At 33.2% G+C, this 24,024-nt stretch overlaps 2 protein-coding genes across 7 annotated transcripts; one reads left to right on the top strand and one right to left on the bottom strand.

Annotated features, from left to right (window-relative positions):
* Positions 1-5,895: 5,895 nt before the first annotated feature.
* Positions 5,896-11,063, bottom strand: Rab11 (RAS oncogene family member Rab11). Of its 3 annotated transcripts, none has more exons than XR_013001688.1 (5): positions 10,767-11,062; positions 9,387-9,582; positions 8,919-9,193; positions 8,322-8,639; positions 5,896-6,545 (listed from the first exon to the last, which is right to left on the bottom strand). XR_013001688.1 is itself a non-coding variant. In XM_076376342.1 (5 exons), the coding sequence occupies exons 1-4, from the start codon at positions 10,804-10,806 to the stop codon at positions 8,503-8,505; spliced, it is 648 nt and encodes a 215-aa protein (XP_076232457.1). In that variant the 5' UTR covers positions 10,807-11,063; the 3' UTR covers positions 5,896-6,545; positions 8,483-8,502. The 3 variants fall into 3 exon arrangements, 2 of the variants coding, with proteins under 2 accessions (XP_076232457.1, XP_076232456.1); XM_076376342.1 differs by having other exon boundaries at positions 8,483-8,639; positions 10,767-11,063; XM_076376341.1 differs by lacking the exon at positions 5,896-6,545 and having other exon boundaries at positions 7,630-8,639.
* A 3,400-nt stretch (positions 11,064-14,463) lies between these two features.
* Positions 14,464-16,923, top strand: LOC143177940 (mitochondrial glutathione transporter SLC25A40). Of its 4 annotated transcripts, none has more exons than XM_076376274.1 (8): positions 14,464-14,535; positions 14,954-15,139; positions 15,243-15,409; positions 15,670-15,804; positions 15,881-16,052; positions 16,167-16,363; positions 16,451-16,532; positions 16,615-16,923. In XM_076376274.1, exons 2-8 carry the CDS (start codon positions 15,022-15,024, stop codon positions 16,854-16,856), a joined length of 1,113 nt encoding a protein of 370 aa, XP_076232389.1. In that variant the 5' UTR covers positions 14,464-14,535; positions 14,954-15,021; the 3' UTR covers positions 16,857-16,923. The 4 variants fall into 4 exon arrangements, with proteins under 4 accessions (XP_076232389.1, XP_076232388.1, XP_076232387.1 ...); XM_076376273.1 differs by having other exon boundaries at positions 14,492-14,545; XM_076376272.1 differs by lacking the exon at positions 14,464-14,535 and adding an exon at positions 14,552-14,689.
* The last annotated feature ends 7,101 nt before the right edge of the window (positions 16,924-24,024 follow it).

Here is a 24,024-nt window from a genome sequence, read left to right as displayed (position 1 = left end):
TAATGTAATTCACCTCATTTTCTTATATATAGTTAGCATGTATTAGATGTAAGTTGTTTTTCTTTTTTGTCAGAATTCACATTTACGCTTATATGTATACATGTATTTACTTTTTTGTTTATGAACTAATTTCAACCTAACCATTGCTATTGTACATAGTTTACTTAATTTATTTTTAAGATTACGATTATACTGTATGTTTGTCGTCAATGCTTGCACTTCGTGTTCAAATTGTAATTATTGGGTATTTATTAAACGCAGTTGCGTTCAAGGCGGGCGGGATATTTAGTTTCTTATTATATTGTACAGCCAACCAACATCTAGTTTGGCTTAGCCAAGTAACCTTAATGACAAACACTCTTTATAGCACGTTAATAACCGCAACAAACTTAGGACTGCTCGAATGGTTATGCGCCCGGACTTTCCGCTAGGTCTGTTTTTTCATCCGCCACCAACCTACCGATTGACGATTGGGAGTGCGAAAATAGTTTGTAGCAGCGCACCAAGAGGAAAATTCCTGTTTCCTGATTGGATAGCCAAAACTTCGTCAACAAGTATAAAGGACGACAAATTGTGTACAGCAAAGGAACTTAATAAACTCTTATAAGGAACGGAACTCTGTTCAACTTTCATTCGTCGGCACAATTCGTGCATGGCACATTACGTGCAAATCATTTTGGCAGCACAAACCGTGCATCGCTGGCCCTTCGAGGGATCGTCGGCACATTACGTGCAAACTTACAAAGCTTGACCGATCTTTGGATCAATCACAAGCAAAACATTGTGGTCCTTCGAGCCGGATCGTCGGCAGATTACGTGCAAACTTACAAAGCTTGACCGATCTTTGGATCAATCACAAGCAAAACAGGTATCGTGCGACCATCGTATTCGGAATACGCCAACCCCGTAGTTCTAGTAAAAAAAAGAATGGTACTGAAAACTGGTACTAAAAATGTTATTTTAATGCAACACAATAGTGAGGATCAAGCCATCCACCCAGTATATTTTGCGAGCGGGAAAACGACGAGTGCAAAAGAAAAATATGCGAGCTACGAACTAGAAGTCCTAGCGGTACTAAAAGGGTTAACGAAATTTAGAGTGTACCTACTAGGAGGAACGCCCTTCAAAATTGTAACCGATTGTTGCGCGTTCACGATCACCTTGAATAAACAAGATTTATGTGTAGAGTAGTTAGATGGGCGTTGCTGTTTGAATAAAGATAAGGTCAAAATACTGGGAAGAATCTATAAATCGGAGGAGCAGGGTCACGCTAGGCGCAATCACAGTGGTGATAAGGGCACGCCGTTTTGCTGTTTTTTTTGGTTGTCTAGCACTGAGTTCAGTTCGTATCAATACGTGTGAAAATCCAGTTGTGACTCCGCTTTGAGTTTCTTATAGTTTTCTTTACTGTGTTGTGATTTTGAGCAATCTCATTAAACGTGTCGAGCTACACAAGTGATATAGTACAATCGAATTGAGTTCAAGGTGTCAGGCTGCACCCTCGAACGGTACCATTGAAATTGTGCCTTAGCTGCACAAACTTGTGAGGTTCAGAACCTTTGTGCTTTGCTGCACTCTACTGTGAGGTATTGTGCCTTGCTGTACACATTGCCGTGCCAAACTGTGCCCCGCTGCACAATCATTATTGTTCAGGCCCTCCTCGCTGAGAGTATCTAGCTTGGCGTGATCATCTCGCTGGGATGCCCGGTTCACGCGCCATCATCGATTAATATATCGATACCAAAGTCCTGTCACGGCAAACTTCATAACGTGTGTCTTCCTTCATATTATTCAAATACATCAGCTATATTCATAGTTAAAGTTTGTATTGTTTACGTTTTCACAAAATCTTGTTACCGTAATTTATGTATTCATTTGATTATATTGTAGTAATACGCTTTGATTAAATAATTCTTTGTATCATAAAAGGCATTGCGTTACGCGAACCTCACTCTCTTTGTCATATTCTAAACACTGTTAGAAGAATTTGACTAGACGATCGAACACCACCCAAGTAAAAACATGAGTCACGTCAATGCGCTCAGTCGACAACTCAGTCGACACTCAGTAAACAAGAAGGATTACTACATACTGTAGAATAAAGGCTTGAGAATTAACTGCTCTTTTCGGTCTATTTTCGAAGGCGACGCTTCCTCTCTCCCACCACGCGTCACCTCTTTCTGCGGCGACCGTAGTGCTCGGAAGGCCTCAAGCACGTGCCACAGGAATCGCGTGTGGCACATTAGAGCGACGACATTTGTATCAATAGATTTCCGCATCACCCATGAGGTACTATTGTTGATGCATTTTTTTTGTCAGTTCTATCCTCTGTAGGTCTATTCCATTATTTCGCGTTAATAGTTAAGAAAATGGCAAAAAAGAAATAAACAAAAAAAAAACGCATCAACAATAGTACCTCATGGGTGATGTGGAAATTTATTGATAAAAATGTCGTCGCCCCAACGTGTTACACGTGATTCCTATGGTATGCGGCTGAAGCCTTCCGAGCACTGTGGTCGCCGCGGAGAGCGGTGACGCGCTGTGGAAAAAAGGAGGCGTCGCCTTCGAGGATCGGCCGAAAGAAGCAGTTAATTCTCAAGCCTGATGTAGATCATCAAGGACCACTTCCGTCTACGGGAAAAAGTTATAAACATATATTCATAGTAGTAGATGCATTTAGTAAATTCGTGTGGCTATATTCGACCAAAAGTATTGTTACGTTCGAAGAGCTTCAGCGGCTGAAAAAGCAGGCAGTAATTTTGGCATCCCTCGACGAATTGTCTCGGGTCGAGGAACCGCTTTTGCATCGGACGAATTCAAAGAATATTGTAAAGAGCAAGGTATCGAGCACGTTCTTATTATTACCGGTGTATCGCGAGCAAACGGACAGGAAGAGAGGATTAATAGGTCATTGATACCACTATTGACTAAGTAGCGTCACCGAAACCGGACGAATGGTTCGAATACCTGGAATTGGCGCAGCAATATTTAAATAGAACCCCCAATAGAAGTACCAAGTTTGCACCTTCGACGTTATTATTTGGAGCACGCGTACGTCCGAAAGACGATCCGCGAATTAAAAAATTGATCGAATTCGAGTTAGCGGAAGCATTTCAAAGCAAGAGAGATGAAATGCGACGTCAAGGGAAGGAAAACATTCTGCGGGTTCAACAGAAGAACTGAAGGAACTTTAATAAAACACGAGTCGAAGCTAGGAAATATCGGGAGGACGAATTCGCGGCAATCAAGCGTACACAATTCGGTCCTGGTTCAAAGTTTTCCTCCAAATTTGTAAGCCCGTACGAAATGACAAAGATACTTCGGAATGACCGTTCTGGTATGCAAGGTCGAAGATCACGGGGGTCCTCAACAAACTACATCGGCGGATCATATGAAGTCTTGGTTTGAGGACTTTAGTGAAGATTCAAGTAGCGAAAAAATTTAAGACAGTTGAAGTCAACTGTCGTTGCAAGATGTCCGAGTGTAGGATGGTGGACACATTTAGTGTTAAGTTTAAGACTAATAATTTACAACTGGGTCGCGTCGATGCGTTGAAGGTCTACAGGCCTGGCGAATGTGTCAAAGGGACAATCAGTCGCGGCTGTTATGTTGTTATGTCATCGCGTTCGTTATGTCGTACTGTTACGTTGCATTTTATGTTTTGTAATATTCTTATGCTATAAATATACTTCCTAATTTTTAATCTCGATTGGACTAACACTGGTTTTCCACTTCACCATCTAATAAAATCCCACAAACCTCTCTTTCCTGTTTTACTTTTTTTTTTAATTTTTCGACGTTCTAAGGTCCACTGAATCCAAAAATACCAACAAATCGATATATGGATGCGTATGCATATGTATGCATGGTGGCATCTATTTTGCTTTATGTTTCTGGACTGGGATATCGGAATTTCATGAAATTTGGTATGATGGCTTCTCTATGTATATGGAGCATTAATGATATCTGATTGGTGGACTAGGGAATTTATATTTTATTGTTCAAATAATTAGTATAAATACAAATATTTAAATATTTTAAAATCAAATTTGAAAAAGAGTGCCCAAGAATTTCATCTTTTAGATTGCTTCTGGGTTCAACAAAATAACGATTCTAGGCTCTAGACAAGAGTCGATTTTCATTAAGGTATAGTTTTCATATAATGTACATACTTCATGTTTTAAGAACATGAACCTTCTGCAATACTCCATCAACCCTATTGTGGATATACGGGAAAACTAAAACGCTAATTGCGAAAATCTTAAGTTTCAAATAAAAAAAGTTTAAAAACGTATTAGTAAAATAGTAAAAAATGGAAAAAAATATATATAACAAATAATTCAATTGAATAGATATTCAGTCGGTTACAAGTACATGTATAATTGTAAGAGATACCTTACTAAATATTACTTACTATGAATAACATTTATTTATTAGTAAGAACTTGATGTACGAATACCTTTCTTCCCACTGATTTCTTTGTATTAAGAAATATTACTTTCTGTTTGCAATTTTTATTTAAGCCTTAGTAAAATTTATATTATTATTTAAAAACTCAGTTTCCTAAATCTTTATGTCATTTATTTTTCAAATAACATTATATAAACAAAATTATTATTGTTTAAATCAAACATATTGCGATAGATGAATACTTTTTTCAGATTGCTTACTAAATTTTATGCAATGTGTTAATACACGGCCGTGGTTGATACCATTAGTCAATCGTGAAAAACCTCTTTTCCAAATGAAATAGTTTGAAGTAGTTCTCCTTGTAAAATATTACAACTTGTAGCATTCGTTATGCAGAGAAATATTGTAAACTATTTTAACGAATTTCAAATTAATGATAGCATGTTTTTTTTAAACAGAATAAATATTAACATCTTTTTACCCTCTGAATTGTCGCTGAAGTCCTCGCATGATACGAGATATATGTAGACATCTCAATATTTTCAACTTTTCACTCACTCTCTATTTATTTATCAAGATACAATGAGAATTCGTAATAATAGCAGATTATATTGCGGCTACAGACATAAAAGCAATATTTATTAAAGATACTGCAAAAGTATCTATGACAATATAATTTCACGAATATTCTTTATCTGTCTATGTACTTTCGTATCGTTTGATACACACAATTTTTTGAACCTGCATACTGTAACAATTTTTTTTTATTCTCATTTAATTTCACATTTTTTTCATTTGACAAAAAAATAAAAGTTTATGTCAAAAGCGTTGTGTGTGGTCAAGCTCATATTACACTCAAGATTTATTACTATATGTGCGAATTCGAAAGCAGAGAGTGAGTTCAATAATAATAGTAATGCGTTGTTTCAATTCAATTGTTCACCATTGCTTTGGTTATACTTGTATGTTCAAATGTAAGCTTTCGTAGGATATCGTTTTTTCTGTTTCCTCTATTGCCATGCATCTGTATACTTGATTGCAAGTCTCTGTGTAATAATATCGGTTATTTCCGAAATGTAGATCTTAATTTTAAAAACATTTCCTACTATTTTTTAGGACAAAGAAGATTATTACCTAAATATAAATTGTAGAACATGAGCTTAAAACTTTTTTATATTGTTTATTGCATTTCCCAATCTTCTTATTAATCACAAGTTTCTGGATTATGACCAGCTGAATTCCTTTACATTTTGAAAAGAGAACCATTTCAAACAATTCATCTGACATATAATCGTGATAAGTTGTATTTAGAAAGTATTTATAGATCTTTTGTAACATATACTTCTTCATCCTTATGACTTGTAGTGTCAGTTTTCAAGGTTAGATATTACATTTAGGAAAACCTTATTGTATAATGTTACAAATCATTCGCGTGTTTATAACCGTTGACTATGCGCTGAGTAGAATTACACATGTAGTACAAAGAAGCAGTAATATAACACTAATTTATTGTAACATATTAGAGGTAAAGAGAGTGAAAGAATAGGAAAGAGAGGAAAGAGAGTGAGATGATTTTCAGGGATAAATTAGTGCGCACGCATTTTGCTCTCCATAGGTATTTTCAATGATGTCCTTAGGTTGCACGACCATGTTCTGTTTACTTATGTTTATCAGTTGTGTGTATAAGTATCGCTAGATCCTCCAGTTCTCATAGTGTTTTCTAGCATGAAGATAATACACAGCTTTTCCCAAATAATCCGAAGGAACTTGAGTAGTATTTTTGTCTTACAACTTTTAGCAAGTAGATCGCTTAGAAGAGAATTAGAACAAATGCACTTGTCTCTTATGAAAGGACACACATGCTTAACAGAGTGTTTTATCGTAGGCAAACGACCGTGAACGAAGATTCTAAAAGAATATTTTTAAGTACGGCTCGTAGCAACACATTTATCTACAAATCCACTTCTAAGCGATAAAATAAAAGCTTGTTTTCAGTTCTGTACACGGATTACATGGGAAAATCAGTAATTATATATACTTATATTCGTAAATAGTCTTGACTCTTGTACTGTATGCACCTGTTACGTTTACCATCGATCACTTTTCTTTTTTCCTTTCTCTCTCTGTGTGTCCTTCTGTAAAAACAAATTCATATAATCGAAATTATTAATAGCCTTACTGCGGTCAGTGTTCATTAATATACTACTAAGGATACTTCGCAATTTTTAATGTTATATAGAATAGATGTTCTGTATTAGGTACAGACGATTTTTCAATTTAAATGTACGAATTTGAAGTTGAAGTTTTGATTCTTTGTTTTTTTTGTTTACCTAGTTTCTGAAATAACGCTCCAAAAAAGATTTTAATTTTACAGTTTACAGAACATATAACATATGTTAAACTATGAGTAATAAGAGTATTTATTTTTTATTTCAAAAACAACCCAACAGAAATGGCATTCAATGAATTCTTTAATTCAGTTTATGTTTTACTTAATACCATTGTTCTTATTGTGTTTATCATGATTTATTATCAACAAAGTTGTCAATAACTTTAAATTAAATAAATAATCATTTCTATGTATAGAAGTTAGACAAAATTTTAAAATTATACGAAAATAATAGTTTTATATAATTATTATGTTGCGTATAATATATAAATAAATAAAAAACAAATATAATCTAAAACAAAAAGACATCATATTAAAAAAGAATTAAATAACCAACCAGTAAATGTATCCTTATTGATTAGAAATTCTTTGTATTATAAATTAACAATCGTATAAAATCATAAATTTGCAAAAACTGGAAACTACCTTAATGACAGAAACAAATATTTATTCGGCAGAAAGTTATACACTACTGCTAATCTAATAAAATCCATTGTAAACCCTTAGCATTCATTACATGTAAAAAAGCATAGATTATATTAGACATAATTTGTTACACTTGAGTAAAAATAAACTGCATAAATTACAGTGATATGGTACATAATTTATATATGCATGTAAAGTATATATACTATAAATTATTTGAAATGTAATACTGATTAAAATGAACGACTTACTAAGTATGAAGAAATTGATAATAACTAAAAGTTTCAAAATATATCTTCTTGTATTGCTAAGTATTATTTTGAATATTATTGAATTAAGATCCTGTCTATAATATAGAAACTTAGAATATTTATTTTTTTAAAAATAAGAAATAATTATCGTAATTATATGTAAGTACCAATAAATCTATTGATATTTATTATAATAATGGTTTAAGCTTTTATAAAACAGAAAATTTAGTCATGTATACAGGATGTTTGGCTACAGGGGGAAGGAGATTTAAGGGGTGATTCCAGACGTAGTAACAAAACGAAAATCAAGAATAACGGAATTACGTTTAAGCCTTCGTCTATTATAGCTAGAGCTATTGACGTAAGAGGGCATCGCCTCGTAAAACTACAATCCAATCCTCTGGCACTCGATCCGAATAGTACCTGCCACGAACTTCACACGCTGTTAATGGATCCTTCGACATATACCAAATTTCAGATGGATTCAAGCAAACACTCAATGGCAGGCAATTTTGTCATTCTTAATTTTCGTCTTATTTTTATGTCTAGAAGCATTCTTTACATTTTCCCCTAGTTTAGCCATATACCTTGTATCTGCTATACAATTAGTCAGTCTGTTTTACTCCAATTAATAATTCTGTACGATACAAAAAACATGCAATGTTATTATGTAAATAATACCAAAACTTATATACTGAATGTATGATCATAGACAACTAAAACAACCAATAACAATTATTGGAAGAAAAAATACATAATAAAAGTGGCTTTAGTAATATTTAATTTTGATGTATGTTAAAATTAACTCAATTTACAAATCAACTTAATATTTATAATTAACTAACCATAGTTTTCTTATATTAAAACTATGCTATCGTACAAAGAATTATCCCAGAAACTTTCATTTTTTTGTTTTACTGGATCATAGACTAATCTCTTCTTTTAGAAACTTTGCATTACTCGAGCGTATTCTCGTGATATTGATACTGTATTTGCGTGTACACACATTTTAAGCAGTAAGTTGAGTCACTGGCAGCATTGCTTACGCATTCCTTCTGAATTCATTGTTGGTTTAACGTCGATTGGTTCTACGTTTTGTGGCCGGATTGTGTCACCTTCAGGTGGATCACGTATCTGTTTCTGAGATACGATTCTGTAAATTTCTGCAACAATTAAAAACTGTGTCAGCTTATGATGATATAATTATAAACGAATATTTGAGTATGAAGTGTTATTAAATAAACTCATTCATAACTTCGTAGTTTTCCTTTTAAGTAAAAAATATAATGCTTGCCAGTTGTTTAATAAAAAAAAAAAGATAAATTTTAGTATTATACAAAATAACAAAATATTATGAACAATTAAAAATTTTTAAAACTTGAGATGTAGTACATTCATCTTAATATACAATTGTATAAAAATTAAAATAAATATTATCTCACCCGTTAATATATTTTGAAATGCTGTTTCAACATTAGTAGAATCTAGAGCAGAAGTTTCAATGAAAGATAGACCATTTCTTTCTGCGAATGCTTTTGCTTCATCAGTTGGAACTGCACGTAGATGCCTTAAATCGGATTTGTTTCCTACCAACATAATCACAATGTTCTGATCTGCATGATCCCGTAATTCCCGCAACCATCTTTCCACGTTTTCATATGTTAGATGTTTTGCAATATCATATACCAACAAAGCTCCAACTGCCCCTCGATAGTACCTAATTTATAAAAAAAATTAAGTTACATGTATAATTTGTGAAATAAACTATACTTTTCAAAGATTCAAATATCCAATACGCACATATCATTTAAATAAGCTCATAAACCATTTTATGATTCTTTTATCTTTTTACACCAAAGATAAAAAGTAAGCAGCTTCTCATTTTTTTTCAGTAGGTAACTTCAACTTACGCAGACGTAATAGCACGATAACGTTCTTGTCCAGCTGTATCCCAAATCTGGGCTTTGATAGTTTTTCCATCTACTTGTATACTACGTGTTGCAAATTCAACCCCTATAGTTGATTTTGATTCCAAGTTAAACTCATTTCTTGTAAATCGTGATAAAAGATTACTTTTTCCTACCCCAGAATCACCAATAAGAACAACTGAAATATGAAAAAAATATGGGATTGCTTAATTACGTTTTCTATTAAACTTTACTAAAAAACATGTACTGTGCATATATGAAACAAATTGTCGTGTATATCAGTTAAAGGTTTATTCAAATTTTTAAATATGGTTGTTTCTATAAAATATAACACATTTGTTGCCATGCTAAATTCACTAAAAATTCTATCCCATTAGCAGTAATTCCAACTTAAAAAAAATTTATTTTTAATTAATTTTCAAATTTACTCTACAGTGTTCTCTTTCTATTACTATATCATTCATAATTGTACAAGCTATTGTTGTATACAATCATATGAAAATTGTCGTCCATATATTGCTGATATGGCATTCAATATGTTATTAGGACAAAAATTAAATTAAATAAAAACTATAATATTTAAGGATTCAAGTTACTAAATAATATTTAATTACATAATTCAAAATATTATTTTATGTACATAATTATAATGAATACAGTGGAAATAAAAAAATAACTAAAATCAAATATCTCAATCACTTTTTAATTATAATTTCACAGTGTATTTCATAATAAGAAGAGTACGTAGACAGTAGTGTATGATTTTCTCATAGTGATATACAAAAATCTTTATATCATTTTTCATCAAGTAAAAAACTATATATATTTCTGATGTCATTGCTTAACTTCAATATATGAATTTGAAAAAATACGTGAGTTTGTTAATCGTTTGAGTTTAACATTATTTGATACCGTATTCCGAGCGAGAACAAGTGTTGATTTTAAATACGTTACTATATCCATGTATAATCGGTACGTAAGTGTGCGAGTTAAAATCATACATGCGTTCGTTACATAGTACATTCAGGATAGCAATAGAGACACGAATACATGTTTTGTATTGTATGAAATGTATGTAAATGCCGTTTTCGTACGGACACATGTATGTGTTTACACACACACACTCGCATGCGCGCGCGCGCACGCACGCACCACACACATTGATATGGTGCTTCCAGTGTTTGTATATGGGGGGGATGTATATATATATTTTTTTTGTGCTCATACATATAACATGCATGTGTGTGTACGCGCGCGCGACATGTAGTGCATAATGTAGTATGCGCAGATATGTATGTAAGTGTATAAAAAAATTTTTACCAACAAAAAGAAAACTAGTAGCAGTGAATTGACGGAATTTACCTTTAAATAAATAATCGTACTCGTCATCCCGAGTGCCCATCTCGTCTGGAGTAATAAACCCCTTTTGTAGACTGACGGACGGTATCTAGATATATCAAGATACACTACTACGGTTTGTAGTTACTTATAAAAATGTAGGAACCGTGATACTGGGCTCCGTACACTACTTTCCGACACGGAACGATTTAATGATATCGTCGTAAATATACACGATAAAAATACGAAACGAAATGTCCACGACTACACGATGATATAATTATTTTTGTTCTTTCAATTTAACTGTACAATATGGCCTCCTTTCTACGCCCCTCCAAACCGATAAATTACGCAGGCGCAATCATGCTTGCCACACGCACGCGCGAGTCAACCATAGGTTGCATTCATCGTAGATGAAACAAATGGAAGATGATGAATCAATGAAATAATTATACCCTTTCGTAATAAACAATATTTTTATCTAGCTTATTCAAAATGTAGTACAGATTTTTAATGGTTGCTGTTCTTATAATTTTTCATCCAATTCAATAATTAAATATTGATGCAAAGTCTTAAATTTTAAATCCACGCTAAACTATTTCTCTTTCAAAGCTGATTTTCAACTGTTGAAATTTACTTTTAACCGAAAAATAATAAAAGGTTACAATTAGGCAGCAACGTAATTAACGTATAATGTAACTTCTATATATACATGTATGCATACAGAGTATGTATTATTACATATGTACATACGTAATGTGCAATCCGCAATTCAACTGATACTGTTAATACTGCTGAAATGGTATACACCGTGTTACATCGTGTATAGGTACAGTATTCTCAACATAAATCATAATTTATACCACACATGGATATAGGAAAATAAAGGGATGGAACATAAACCTTGTTTTCCGGCGAGGGGAGTGAAGCTGCTCCTGAGGTGCGGGGATACGGTCACGTGGTTTCTAGGGACCCGTCGGTGATTGGTTCTAGTATAAATGCGGAAATTTCAATGTGAGACCTTCACTTTGTTAACAATTATAAATGTATATACGATAGAATATTTTCCACAAAATACAGAAATAAAGTGTCATATTTATAAATCAATATATTGAAGTGTCAATGGTGTCCTGTAAATGCATGTTATTGAGAGATCAAAATAAAATTATTAAAGGTTAGAATAAAAAACGGGTCCAGAAACCACGTGACCCTATCCCCGCACCCCGTCAGACGGCTTCACACGCCGACGCTATTGCTCCATCCCGTTATTCCTATATCCACGATACCATAGCAGACTCTAGAGTTGACTATGGTTAGGTTGTATTTCATTTTGACTGCGAATACTGCGAACATGACGTCGTCACAGTAGCTTACCAATAGCGTTTCGTTGAAATGGAACGCTATTGGCAGTTCCTAGAATGACGTCATGTTCGCAGTATTCGCAGTATGTATTGTATATATTACTGTATATACATGCATGTATATAACAGTGCACAAGATTTGAGGATTTTCTATCGTAGTACCGTCTGCCATAGAGTGAAGAATCATAGATTACGATAGCTCCACTCTTTAGAAGAATATTCTTTGGTAGTTTCGTGAGGGATATGCAGGATTTGAGGAATTGAGAAATCTCTATCTCAGCGCTGTTTATTATAATTTGGCACTAAATTATGCGGGAATATACGTTAACAGTAATTCTGGGATATTCGTTGTATTCATTTAATTTGTAAATTTGATGAAAATAATTCTGTAATGTTTAAAGAATTGAAATAACTAGCTAAAGCTGTTACTATCCAGATATACGCTTACTTAAAGTACTCATTGTAACTCGAAATCGAATTCGAGTATTCGAATATCAGGATCCAGACTTTTTATATTTTATCTGAATTCCGAATAAAGGTCCATTTGTGTAACCGATGAGCTGAGGATGAGCCAAGCTAAATGATTACATCGACGAAATACGTATTGATAGTCTTTTATCACTTGTAATCGTGTATTTGTGATTTTTCGCTAGTATGTATATTTGCTCGACTTGTCGGTTGCATAAATGGACCTTAAAAGAAACAAAGGAGTGAAGACTTTAAATAAAATGATTAATATAAAAAATGTGAGAACTAATCTATTATCTGAGAACGCGAGTATTGACAATTTTTCATCCATTACACAACTAGCGTACGGGTCGCGTGTCCGCGAGTTCAGTGCATCAGATTTTCGAGCAACTTCGTGAGTCGAAAGAGAAAGAGAAGATGAATGTTAGCCTTACTTTCTCGTTCTTTGAAATGCTTAACTGCCAGTCGCCGAAAAGCGGCAATCAGCATGCATCTCGGGCGAGCTTTTCGACTGCCCAACTATTTTCAGTTTTCAATTTAAAAGAGTATTGCAAAGCAAACAAAACTTTGAAAAATTTTTTTACGGAAAAATCCATTTTCAGACTATTAAAAAGGGAATTTTTTTTTAAATGGATTTCAATGAAACTTCTCATCTAAGGATCTTATTAGATTTAGAACAAGATCGATGTATGTATAATGATACTTACCTCTTATAGTTATCTGATTTTTCTGCTATATGCATATTCGTTATTTGTAACAATGTAAAAAAATGTGTGTTTTACTGAAAATTACATTTTACATTAAAAAATTTACTACACTTTCTCTCTATCCACTTTAATGAAGAAGTAAAATTCATAATTTGTTATTCAATCTTAATTTTCCACATTTTTCATTTCATTGTTTAAGTCTTTAAATGTACAGCGCGTGCGTAACTGCATAGATCTATCATAATGTAGATTTTGTAACGTAATCTTTAAGCACATGTCAATTCCTTGTTGCGTGCTTTTTATATCTTTTGTTCTAAATTCTAACAGATACTCGCGTGCCAAACACTCATTCACAAGAGGTTGTTTGAAATCCATAAGTGAAAACATAGTCTTTACTTTAATAAGACTAACCATATTTTAATACAGGTATAGAAACTGATGTTTCATTAACAGCTATATTTACTGTTTTATCGAACCTAATAATGTTTACAAAATCTTTATAAAAGGCTAAATTAATTTTCAATTATACCAACGAAAAAAGGTATTAAAATATTTCACAATATTTTATACATATAGTGACGTATCTTCGAAATCCGAGTGGAAGCAAGAAATAGGTTTTATAGTTTACGTTTAATTTTTTTAAAGTAAAGACTGAGTGAGATACCAATATACGAGATTTTAAAAAGAAAACTCTTTTTTAAAATTAAAGTTAAAGCGTGATCAGGGGATTTTAAAACGGATTTTTCCGTACAAAATTTTTTTTCATCATAATATTTTTGTAAGTTGGAAACTGAAAATGTCTGAGTAGTCAAAAAACTCGCTCAAAATACGTGCCACTTGTCGTCGACTGCAATTTAAACATTTCAAAAAGCGAGAGAGTAAGGCTAACATTTGTCTTCTTCTCCGAAAAGCTCCATAAAAAGATTAAAACGATCTAGAATTGTGTAAGCATTTATTCAGGGTATAAATGAAAAATTTTGAATTAGAAGTTTTGTCTGATTTTTTTAAATTCTTAGAGTGGTGTAACACTCCACGAGCAAAGATGTACGCGAAAGCAATTTTCGTATAATTCATGCGAGATCGCGCAACATCCTTCATGAGCTACCAAAGAATTCTTCTATAGAGTGGAGCTTTCCTAAGCTGAGATTTTTCACTCTACGGCAGACGGCGCTACGGTAGCAAATCCTCAAGTTCTCTTAAAAACATTGACATGCAGCACGGCCAACTGTAGAGTTGGCGCACAATATTTTTGGAACGGTTTGTAGAAGTTAGTTTACCAGCATAAACGATACTTATAATACAATGATTATACAATATTTATGTTGGTTCCTATGAAATCTCTAATTTAGCGATAAAATCGAATGATCTGTAAATTGAGGCCACGTGTCAAGCGAAATAAAACGCGAAAGAAGTAAGATGCTAGAGACGCTCATTGATTTTCAGATTTACCTAATTCTGTCATACTTTTATTACTTCTTACATTAAGTATTAATACTTTTGAAAAATTATAAATTATGATGAAATTGTGATTACATAGACCATAATCAGTTGTAACTCCTGCAGACCATTAATGGATTTGAATCATATAGAATTAGTGAATGAATACAGAGACATAGTACACAAATGCATGCTGTTTCTTTAATTGTAAACTAATCAATCATTGAATTATCAACAGGAAAATATGTCATCAAAAAAAAAACTGTTTCAACATTGTTTCATCCCAGAACGATATAGAAATAAAAAATGAATAAGCTAAGCAGCATACCGCCTGATTTAGATTTAGATGATCCAAGATTTAGGATTAAACCATATCAACAAATTGTAGCTTCATGTACTGGAGCTTTTATTACATCTATATTTGGTATATAAAGTAATCTCTAATATAGTTCTCAATACAATACATAAATCTCTTTTAGCATATTCTTGATAACCAACAATTTTATTTTCATTAATGTGTTTTACAGTTACGCCATTAGATGTGGTAAAAATACGACTTCAAGCACAACAGAAAGCAATGCTTTCAAATAAATGTTTTCTTTACTGTAATGGTTTAATGGATCATTTATGTCCTTGTCCAAATGGTAAAGGTTCTGTATGGACTAATGGAAATGGAAAGTTTACAGGCACAATGGTATACTTATATACACTAATTCTTTTCAATTTAATCTAGTTGTAAACTTAGCGTCTTCAATTATATCAATATTTAAATTAATAAATGGATCTTAAAGGTTGGATAATTTCACAATAGATATTTTAGACTTTTTTAAAGAAAAATTTATATAGTAGAATAATAATTGTAATCATCTTGAAATATGAATGCAGCCTGAATTAATCTAAATGACAAAGTTTCAAGCTTTATATTTAGCGATACTATGTTTTTCCTCTTCATAGGATGCTCTTATGAAAATTAGTAAAAATGAAGGAATACTTTCTTTATGGAGTGGTTTAAGTCCTACTCTTGTTCTAGCAGTACCTGCAACTATAGCTTATTTTGTTTCGTATGAACAATTAAGATTACATTTTAAGGTAAATAAAGTTTTACTCAACTTTGCATGCATAAGTACTATATTTTATTTACAAATATTAATTTATGTTGTTGTAGGATACATATAATAAAAAGTACAGAAAAGATAGGATTAATGCAGCATCTATAGAACAACCATTTTGGATTCCTATGGTGGCTGGCGCCATAGCTCGTATTTGGGCTGCAACCCTAGTAAGCCCATTAGAGCTCATTAGAACAAAAATGCAATCGCAAAAATTGAGTTATGCAGGTATTTTGTATAATTCTACTTGTATAGTTTTTTATATTCTAAGTTAAATACTATTTAAACTATATAAAATACATAAGAACTAAATTACAAACTAATATGACCTTTGCTTCTCAGAAATTATGCAAGCATTGAAAACTGTTGTAAAATATAATGGAATTACTGGTTTATGGATGGGATTGAGTAGTACCCTCTTACGTGACGTACCTTTTAGTGCAATTTACTGGTTAAACTATGAAACAATAAAACAGAAATTTCGTGGGACACAACATAGTTTTACTTTTAATCTTGCAGCTGGTGCTATAGCAGGATCTGTAAGTGTTATATATTCTCGCAAATGCTTAACATTGACTCCTAAGGTTATAAGAATAAGTATTGTACTATTTGTATTAATATTGTAGATAGCTGCATTTTTAACGGTTCCATTTGATGTTGTCAAAACACATCGACAAATAGAAATGGGTGAAAAAGAAATTTATTCAGGTGCTCAAATTTATAAATATTGATCTGAAATTTCTTAATTATGTCTTTTACCATTTACACTATTAACATTAATTATTTACAGATAAACCAAGACGGAGTAGTGGAACTTGGACTATAATACGAAAAATTTATAATCAGAATGGAGTCAAGGGATTATTCACGGGACTGATTCCGCGTGTCATCAAAGTAGCTCCAGCTTGTGCAATCATGATTGCGACATTTGAACATGGAAAACTATTTTTTCAAACATACAATGCCACTCGAATGCTTCAATGTGACAGTGACTTACAATATTTACAACATAAACGTAATAGCATTAAATGACATGTGCGTCGCGTTACTTACTACAGGACGTATTTCGAAAAAAAAATAAATTTTATTTAAAAATTCATTGGTTTTATTGATGGTTTTTCCTTTCATCAATTAGCTATTAGTTATTTCTTTAGATTAATACAAATTAAAAATGTGTGTTCTTGCTCTTTATGTATGTATATCTTGTATAAAAAACATTTGATATATTTTTATACAATTTTGATAAAAACAAATGTTTAATAATACATTTTCTGTTTTTAATTTTTAATTTTAAAGAAATTATATTTATTTTATGCTATTAACTGTTAATGATTCTTCCTATTAATGTTTAAGCCATTATACTTTTTGCATCTCTCTAAAAACAATTAGAACTTGATTATCCAAACTAATTGTGAGACTAGTGTTTGACTGAGGGAATTTTTAAATAATAAAACAAATATTATATCTATATGATAATAGCAATCACAAATAATAAATTTAAACTTAATTTGGTCAAAGATTGACAGGTCTCAAATTTGCTTAACTACTAAATCATATTTTTTAGTAAATGTAATTTAGGAAAACTGTATTTTTTTCGTGCCTTGTTCTATCTCAGCCCTATTTCTAAAGCCTCAAATATTTTAAAATGTTGGGATATCATCATTTTATTCATATCATTTATGCTTTTATATTATGCTCTTATATCATTATATTATGCTGTGTTGTGATTAATTAATGTTACATTAAATTGTTACTAATTTCTGCAATGAATTATGTCACTTATGCACCGATTTAAATTAAAATATTAGGATGTTTACATACACATATATGTATGTGCATACGTACAAAACGTGTTTGGATAACAAACAATTCGGATAATCTAGGTTTTATTGCTGAAATTTTTTATTATCTTAGTATTATTAGTTTAATCGATGTTTCTATTCAAAGATTAGTACATGATTTTGTTTTGGATATTATTAATGATCATATTTCTAGATTTGTATAATTCTTCGCGTAATGAAGTAGTAGATAACGCAATAAATCATTTAATTAACATCTTCAATTATTTTAAATTTTCCCTCACGTATTACATAGGAGACATTACAATCTACACTTTTGAAAGATCACAAAGGATTCTTACAGAGCCGAAACTGGCATTTCTGAGGTCCCAATTTTCAGTGCGCATGTGTGGCTATAGTGTACAGACCTGAATGTAGCTACAGTAAATTGAGGTGTTACCTTCAGGTTGTTAAGCTATAATGTAGAGACGTGGAAGCGGCTGCAGAAGCTATGATATATCATCATGAATGTAGCTACGTAAATACGATTTGACGTAGGATTCATCATTTAAAAGGCTACCACCGATTAAGTACATGATTTTGGGCGCAATTGAATTTCGCCTTAGTTTTTTGATATTTTACAGCTAAAAGTATACCGATACTAAATATATTCAGTTTTTGGAAAAATTTTCATCCGTTTCAAAATTATGACGTTTTTTTTAAAAACCAAAAAAGGGTGATAACTCCGGTTAAAGTCGTCAGATTTTTTCTTCTTTTGCTTAAGTGTAGTTGAAGGTGACGTTAATAAATATACAAAATTACAGATTGATTACTTTATTTTTACTTATTGTTTAGGGGATGGAAAATTTTCAAATTCCCCCTCCTTCCAAGTGTGTAAAACGACCACTTTATTTTTGCTTCACAATGATACTATGATCCTTCTAAAATATAATGCAAAAGGTTTCCTTTGATTTGGAGTGGGGTTAAGGACCGTAAATGAATTTCCAAGCGGCGCCCAACAAGCTGCGCGCTTCTGCGTGGACGGCGCGACACGGCAGTGGCCGATTATTATCCAATAATATTCCGATCTATGATGCAATCGTTTCAATAACAATGTGGTTTAAAAACTAATGCAATTATTTTAATTTAGTTGATATTAGGGCTAATAATGATAAATAAATTAAAAGGTTACAAAAAGTTTAATTACATTAATCATTTTGATAACATATAGTTTGTATATATTTTCGCAATAGAACATATATTAATCTTCATTGTTGTCATTATTAATTACATTAAAGGTTGGACATGCAATTGTCAATGTGGATCTCCACATGGTCTCCAGTCTCCGTTCGGTTTTCGGACCATATGTAACGGACTAGCCCATTGAGAAGAAGATGGTTTACAGATTCCTTGTTCTAGCATAAGTTCGAATTCTTGTTTCGCTGCTGCAAACTTTTCAGGAGTTAATCTTCGTGGTTTCTCAGAAACAGGAAATCCAGATGTGACAATGTGATGAGTTACATCATGAACCACTCTAGTAAGAGCTGATGGTTTGGTAATTTCTATGTATTTGCGCAGTAATTCTTTAAATTTACAGGAATTACTTACTGTAGCAACAGAGGTTTGCTCTTTATTTGTAATCTTGGCTTTGGTACTTAATAAAGTTTGTTCATCTATTAACCTTTTGTTTCTTAGGTCTGGAAGAAGGCCGTGAAATTCTAAGAAATCCGCTCCAATGATCGGATGTTTGACGTCAGCAACGATGAATTGCCATCTAAACGGACGCCGTAGGCCTAGGTCCAGTATTCTTGAACTACAACCATATGTGTTAATTATAGTGTTATTAGCGGCATATAGCTTGAAATCAACAGCGGATTTGACACCTCTGACCATATTTTTAGGAATTACTGAAACGTCGGCTCCAGTGTCAACTAAATAGAATACGCCATCCTTCTTATCCGAGATCGTCAGGCGTTTATTCCTTTTATGACCGTCAACGACCGCCTGAGCTCGCAACGGTTGAGTTAGTTTTCCGACACATTCTTATTACCAAACGAACATGGACGTATACATTTGTGGGCGTTATCTCCAAATTTGTTATGATAAAAACAGTATCCCTTACCTTCTTCATTCTTCTTTTTACCTTGATCTGTTGTCCATTTCTTAAAACTTGATCGTCCTCTTGAAAAGCTTCGATCTTTTCGATTCCGTCTAGACAATTTTTCTAATTGTTTCCTTAATTCAACAATCTCTTGGTTCATTTTTTTAAGTAGATTTTCTTGTGACGTATCGACAGAAAATACCGAAGAAGATGTTGGTCGAGACATATCTACAATTTGATCAGCTTGAAGAGCTAATTTAGAAAGATCTTTAACTTCACTAATTGCAAGGATTGATCTTATATTTTCCGGAAGTTGCTCCATGAATATTGATCTAAGAATTTCATCGTTAACTTGTCCGGGTGCTAAATTACGTAGTCGATGTAAGAAAACCGAAGGTTTTTCGTCTCCTAGAACGTGTGAACCAAGCAACTTTCTTATTTTAACTTCTTTACTTTCTCCGAAAGCTCTACATATACGCTCTTTTAACTTGGAATATTTATTGTTTTCAGGAGGACAAATCAATATATCTTCGACCAAAGGAAGAATGGTATAGTCTAAATATATAATTACATGTCTGAATTTTGATTCATCTTTGACGATTCTATTAATCGCAAAAGCTGCTTCGACTTGCATAAACCAAAGAGTGGGATTTTCTTTCCAGAAGGGAGGTAAACGTACCTTCTGAGCTGCTTCGATACTCGCGTCATTGGAATCGGTATGGACAATATCCTGGTTTGAATTCAGATCTTCTTCTGATTCTATCGTTTCCCTGAGTGCAGTACCGGTTGTATGTTGTCTTGACCTTGTTTCGGAAGAAGTTTGATGAAATGGCGAATGTTCTAACGGCATTTTTTTTTTGTAGGAAATTCAAATTGTCCGCTCAAAATGGAAGAGATCTTCAGTCTTCAAATCACGTCGGGGTCACCAATTTGGCAGACCTCTAGGGGATTTATTTCTAGGGTCTCCAATGAATATGTAGGACTGAAGTTAATTCTTCAAAACAAATATTTTATTAAAACTTTGTAGAATATAAATATAAGGAACTGATTAATAATTCTTGTTAATACAATTCTTTTGATCCTTCTTCCTAGAATTCTCGATATCGATTAAACATTTTGTATCTTATTAACTAATAAAACAATAACGTTCTTTTAACATTTGAATCTGCAATAACTGCAGCTTCACATCAAAGAGTGTCGCCACGGTCGCCACAGTGGACATCGAACATTAGGATGTTCTGTGCATGTAGCGTCTACTATTTTTTACCTAAGTAACCTAAGTAATACGCGTCAAAAATATTTAATCCAGCCAATAAATTAACCAATTTGTTCAAAAATGGACAAACTGTAATTAATAATGACAACCATGAAGATTAATATACGTTCCATTGCGAAAATATATACAAACTATATGTCATCAAAATGATTAATGTAATTAAACTTTTTGTAACCTTTTAATTTATTTATCATTATTAGCCATAATATCAACTAAATTAAAATAATTGCCTTAGTTTTTAAACCACATTGTTATTGCAACGATTGCATCACAGATCGGAATATTATTGGATAATAATCGGCCACTGCCGTGTCGCACCGTCCACGCAGAAGCGCGCAGCTTGTTGGGCGCCGCTTGGAAATTCATTTACGGTCCTTAACCCCACTCCAAATCAAAGGAAACCTTTTGCATTATATTTTAGAAGGATCATAGTATCATTGTGAAGCAAAAATAAAGTGGTCGTTTTACACACTTGGAAGGAGGGGGAATTTGAAAATTTTCCATCCCCTAAACATTAAGTAAAAATAAAGCAATCAATCTGTAATTTTGTATATTTATTGACGTCACCTTCAACTACACTTAAGCAAAAGAAGAAAAAATCTGACGACTTTAACCGGAGTTATCACCCTTTTTTGGTTTTTAGAAAAAACGTCATAATTTTGAAACGGATGAAAATTTTTCCAAAAACTGAATATATTTAGTATCGGTATACTTTTAGCTGTAAAATATCAAAAAACTAAGGCGAACAGCATGATATGGCATGTATACAGGGTGTTTCTCAACAGCATGGAATAAATTTAAGGGCTGATTCTACAGACCAAAATAAGAAAAAAATGAAGAATAACGATTTTGCGTTTGAGGTTTCATTTGTTAGTTATAAGCGTCTAAAAATCTGGTGGAAAACACCAGAAAAGAGCCCGTGCGGAAGCCTCGAGCAATGGTTGCTAGAACATCAGTATCGCAGTGACGTAAGGAAGGGGAGAGATCACCCATCGTCGAACAGATGATCGGAAATTTTACGACACTCAACAAGGCTACAGGATCCAAAATTCAGTTAAAATTGATGGATATCATTGAATAACAATAATCTTGTCTATTCGTTGCAATCCATAGGCAACTCAATCACTCATTATGAGATAGAAAGAGTTAATATATCCACCTTTATGTAAATTGTCTGTTCAATTCACGCATTCACACATCGCGATTCTTTTGTTCACGAATACTGAAACACCATAAGAGAGTATCGTTGAATAACCCTAAACTTACTTACTCTTTACAATTCGGAGTGCAAGCCAAAACACGCCCCATAGGGCGTTACTCATTAAATTACATATAATTTCGGAGTAGAAAGGGTTAATGTGTCCAACTTTCGATTAATCGTCTGGTCTAAATTCACATACGAAAAAATTGCACACACTGCTAAAAGTCTTGGTGTAGAATTTGGAGGAAAACTGAATTTTGCGGCATAGACTTATAGCGACAGTCTTTCAATACCCTTGATGATAACGCAAAATCTTTAATTTAATTTTAAAAGTGAATTTGAAAAAGATGTATGAAATCCAAATTCGTCCAAGAGTTCTCTGTAGAGTGACCGTCAAAGAGCAGCACGCTCAGATGGCAACAGTATGGCAATTGCATGTAATATCACAAACCGATTATGCACATTGTTGGTTATTTAAAAATACGAGTATCATGTCGTTGTGTTTCGAAGTGGAGCTATATCGAGCCTTTGTCTCGTCCGCGAAAACCGTTGTCGGTTAGCATACGTGACCTACCGAAGGTGTCGTCAGGATTTCATTGCGCTACTAACAGACACGACAGAAACGACGTATGACTGTTTTCGGTTATTACAATTAAAGTCAAGTGGATGAACGGCCGGTATGAGCTGTTCGAATTTCAGGCCCGATGTCGATAAGAGCTGATCGATGCGGATCCATCGACTTTCTGTTTTAAACGTCAATGACGTTGAGCCAAGGACCCTCACCATCCAGATGGTACCTACATCCGGGAACCCCTCACAGCCCTCCTTGAGATTCCTTGAACTTTTTAAATAAAGGTCTGTTCTTTTCAGGACAGACAAAGAGAATTATTTTTGTATATTTCTTTTTTCTTTAACCTACCTTTCCATCCAATCCGACTCGACGTTAAAACCTTCTCAGCGATTCTTACATCATAAAAAAAAATATGCTATTTTACTCTTTAAAATGTATTTACGTATTGATTGATTTGAAATTCCTTTTATTTAAACATCAAGAAAATACCTCTATCTTTATCATTTTTTGGTAACACTCGGTCAGGAAAGCAAAGACTGCTGATGATAGACGTAAACGCCGAGCGTTATTTAAGTCATGTAGTTAGTTTAATTTTGTTTATAGAAATCATTAAAATCAGGAATATTAATGTCAAACATTGAAGAACTTTCTTCGTGCATCAACTCGATTTTCAGAGAATCTAACCCTTCAGTAAAGCTAAGGGTTTTTGGGGGAAAACTCAGGAATCTAACAATACTAGGTGTGATGGGGGATCCTCGACGAGTTTTTCAAGAAACCACAGTTAGTTTTTCGATGGACCTTCGCATCGAATGTTTGCACGAGTATTCGTGATACGTATTGAGTTTTCAAATCTAGTCCTTTTCTCGCAATATCTTCCAAGACTTCTAGTAATGTGTGCAGGTTTTTCGCGTGTGGGTTTGAACCAGACGATTAATCGAAGTCTGGACACACTAACTCTTTCTACTCAAAAATTACATAGGGCGTGACTTGGTCACGGGCTCTTTTCTGGTGTTTTCCACCAGATTTTTAAACGCTTATAACTAATAAATGAAGCCTTAAATGGGAAATCGTTATTCTTGATTTTCGCCTTATTTTGGTCTCTGGAATCCATCCCTTAAATTTATGCCGTACTGTTCAGAAACACCCTATATAGAGGGCGAATCCCGAAAAACAAGTAACTCATCAAAGTTCCTAGAAAACCCTACAGACACGTGCGATGGTGCCGCTATTTAGCATGCGACGATCGTGTTAGTTCTAGTTAACTACGCTTGGA

The sequence above is a fragment of the Calliopsis andreniformis genome, chromosome 4 (assembly GCF_051401765.1).
Source record: "Calliopsis andreniformis isolate RMS-2024a chromosome 4, iyCalAndr_principal, whole genome shotgun sequence".
NCBI lineage: Eukaryota > Metazoa > Arthropoda > Insecta > Hymenoptera > Andrenidae > Calliopsis > Calliopsis andreniformis.
The sequence above is the reverse complement of the archived record's forward strand: the minus strand, read 5'-3'. Positions and strand labels throughout refer to the sequence as shown.